The following is a 2,632-nucleotide window of genomic DNA, read 5'->3' as shown; positions in this document are numbered from 1 at the left end:
CAGCTGGAGGAGCCAGTGGCAGGCCGCCTGGGTGACCGCCCTGAATGATGAGGCCAAACGGAAAGGGGGCCCGCTGCTCCTGTCCTTCGAGGAGGACCCGCTCCAGCAGCCCCTGGAGCTCGCAGTGCAGGGCGTCTCCAGCCTGGCCAGGTCCGCCCAGGAGAAGGTCGTGTCTTGTCACGTGGTGGGCGAGGCCATTCAGTTCCTGGTCCGCGCGGGGTCCCCGTCCCCCGAAGACACAGGGCCCCCGCTGTACTGTGCACGGCTCTCTCCGTTTCATGTGCAGCGGGAGCTCCACATGAGAGAGAAGACGGAGGACATCCCGATCCGGTGGTCCTACGTCAGCACTCCGGACGCGGCCGTTACGGTGCAGCCCAGGGCAGTGGCGCAGGACCGGGAGACAGAGACCAAGGCCGTGTGTGAAACTCTCAAGGACATCTTGAAGCACCTGGTTGGGGCTGCGTCTCCGTCGGTGCTTCTGAGCACGAAGCCCGTGGACACGAGGGACGTTCAGAATCTACAGCGCATTTCATCCTCCCCTCAGGAGTCCTGTCCGCCCAAGCCTCCAAGGGCTCATGAGCTCAGATTACTGGTGAAGAACATCCGGGCTTCGCTGCTAAGTGCTCCTGGGGCTTTAGGCAACATGCACCCACAGTGTGTAGTTGGGCTGAATGAGCCCGTTCAGAAGTTCAGCGCCCTCGCGACAAACCCCGCCGACCTCAGCTGGGAAGAAGAATTCATCTTTGAGCTGAACGCCAAGTCGAAGGAGTTGCACCTGCAGGTGTCCGCGGCTGAGCGAGCCTCGGAAGCCATATTGGCGATGACGACCATTCCTTTGGATTTATTCAAGAAGCAGCCATCGGGGCCCCAGAGCTTCACGCTGACCGGCGGCTCCTGCGGCGGCTCGGTGCTGGGTTCGGTCACCGCGGAGTTTTCTTACCTAGAACCCGGTGAAGTGAAACCCAAGACCCCGCCACCTACTCCTGCCACAAAGGTCGAAAAAGACCGCATGGTGATGCCCTGTGGGACCGTAGTCACCACCGTCACCGCCCTGAAGACCAAGCCTCGCTTTGACACGGGGCGAGCGTCCCCGCTGAGCTGCGAGTCTCCCCTGAAGACGCCTGTCCAGGTGAAGGTCATTGAGAAGGACATCTCTGTTCAAGCCATCTCCTGCCACGGGGCTCCCGTCAGTAAGACCTTCTCTTCTTCGGACGCAGAGCTGCTGGTGCTGAACGGCTCGGACCCCAAGGCTGAAGTGGCCATCCGCCAGCTCAGCGACTCCTCGAAGCTGAAGGTCAAGTCCCCGCGGAAGAAGAGCACCATCATCATATCAGGGATCTCCAAGACCTCACTCTCTCAGGACAATGCCGCCGCCCTAATGCTGGACTACTCGGCCTCCATGGACAGTGCCCACCAGTAGGACACCCCGACCCTCGTGGGGGCAGCCGCTGCCTCCGCCCCGCTGCAGGAAGAGTCCTCCGCCCCAGCCCCGCCGGCCCTGGATCCCCAGGAGGGCGAGCTAGACTCCTGGGACTTGGACAAGGAGTCCCAGACCTCGGCGTGGGGCAGCCAGGCCCCGCTGGACCCCGACGGGGACGAGCTGTCGGAGAGCTCCCTGAGTGTCTCAGAGCCGGGCACTGCCAAGAAGCATAAAGGAGGGATTTTAAGAAAAGGCGCAAAGCTGTTCTTCCGCCAGCGACAGCAACAGAAAGACCCTGGCATGAGCCAGTCGCACAATGACCTCGTGTTCCTGCAGCAGCCAGAGGGGGGCCGGAGGAAGGGGGTGACACTCTCCAGGATCCTGAACAAGAAGCTGCTCTCCAGACACAGAAGCAAGAGTGCCATGAACGGGCCTCCGGCGGACCCCGCGGCCGGCCCCCTGTCTCACCAGGACGCGGGGAGATGCGGGCCCCCCTAACCACCCGCCAGGACATCTGCACACTGTCAGATGGCCGCCTGGTCTGGCTGGGGTAAAGGGGAACGGAACCCGAGTTCCCAGCCAGGAGGCTTCCCCCAGAGACACCTGACAAAGTCCGATTTGCCCCCAGATGCCCAGGGAGACCCAAAGCTCTGCTCCCACCCAAGAGCGGAAGTTAAACGGGAGAAGATTTACGTTAGGAACTAAAGAACGTCCTGTGATGGACGGAGATGGGGCAGCTGCGGGGGACTCGGTCTTACCCCCGCTGCTCGGACACCTTGGGTCCGCACCTGGACCACATCCCAAAGAGGAGGTATCCCCCTGTGCTGTCACTTGGAATAGAATGGATGAGTCACCTGTCCTCGAGGGTGGCTCAGCATCACGGTGCGGCCGGCCCTGAGTATGGAGAGGTGGGACCGAGGCAGCATTTGGGGTCCACAGGGAAATTACGGTGGTGATGAGGACACTGTGACAAAGGAAGAGGACAGTTGCCTTTGGGATTAGCCATAGAGCCTGAAACCATATGCACACACTAAATTCTGCACACCTTAAAAAAAAACAAAACAAAAAACAAAAAAAAAAAAAACAAAAACAAAAAAACCCACATATTTCAGAATCTCTGATGAAAATTTGATGTGGATATCTGAGGAAATTTTGAAAGAATTCCGGAGTACAAGATATTAAGGAAATAGTATTCAATTTTATTTGGTAGGA

General features: G+C 59.2%; 1 protein-coding gene across 1 annotated transcript; it reads left to right on the top strand.

Moving 5' to 3' along the window:
- Window positions 1–7: 7 nt before the first annotated feature.
- Window positions 8–1,983, top strand: LOC132009161 (C2 domain-containing protein 2-like; the record flags this gene model as incomplete). The annotated part of the gene is given in 1 exon segment (XM_059387511.1): window positions 8–1,983. A coding segment is annotated over 1 exon segment (1,911 nt), but the record flags the coding sequence as incomplete, so codon positions are not given.
- Window positions 1,984–2,632: the final 649 nt, after the last annotated feature.

Source organism: Mustela nigripes, unplaced genomic scaffold (assembly GCF_022355385.1).
Source record: "Mustela nigripes isolate SB6536 unplaced genomic scaffold, MUSNIG.SB6536 HiC_scaffold_5941, whole genome shotgun sequence".
Lineage (NCBI taxonomy): Eukaryota > Metazoa > Chordata > Mammalia > Carnivora > Mustelidae > Mustela > Mustela nigripes.
The sequence above is the reverse complement of the archived record's forward strand: the minus strand, read 5'-3'. Positions and strand labels throughout refer to the sequence as shown.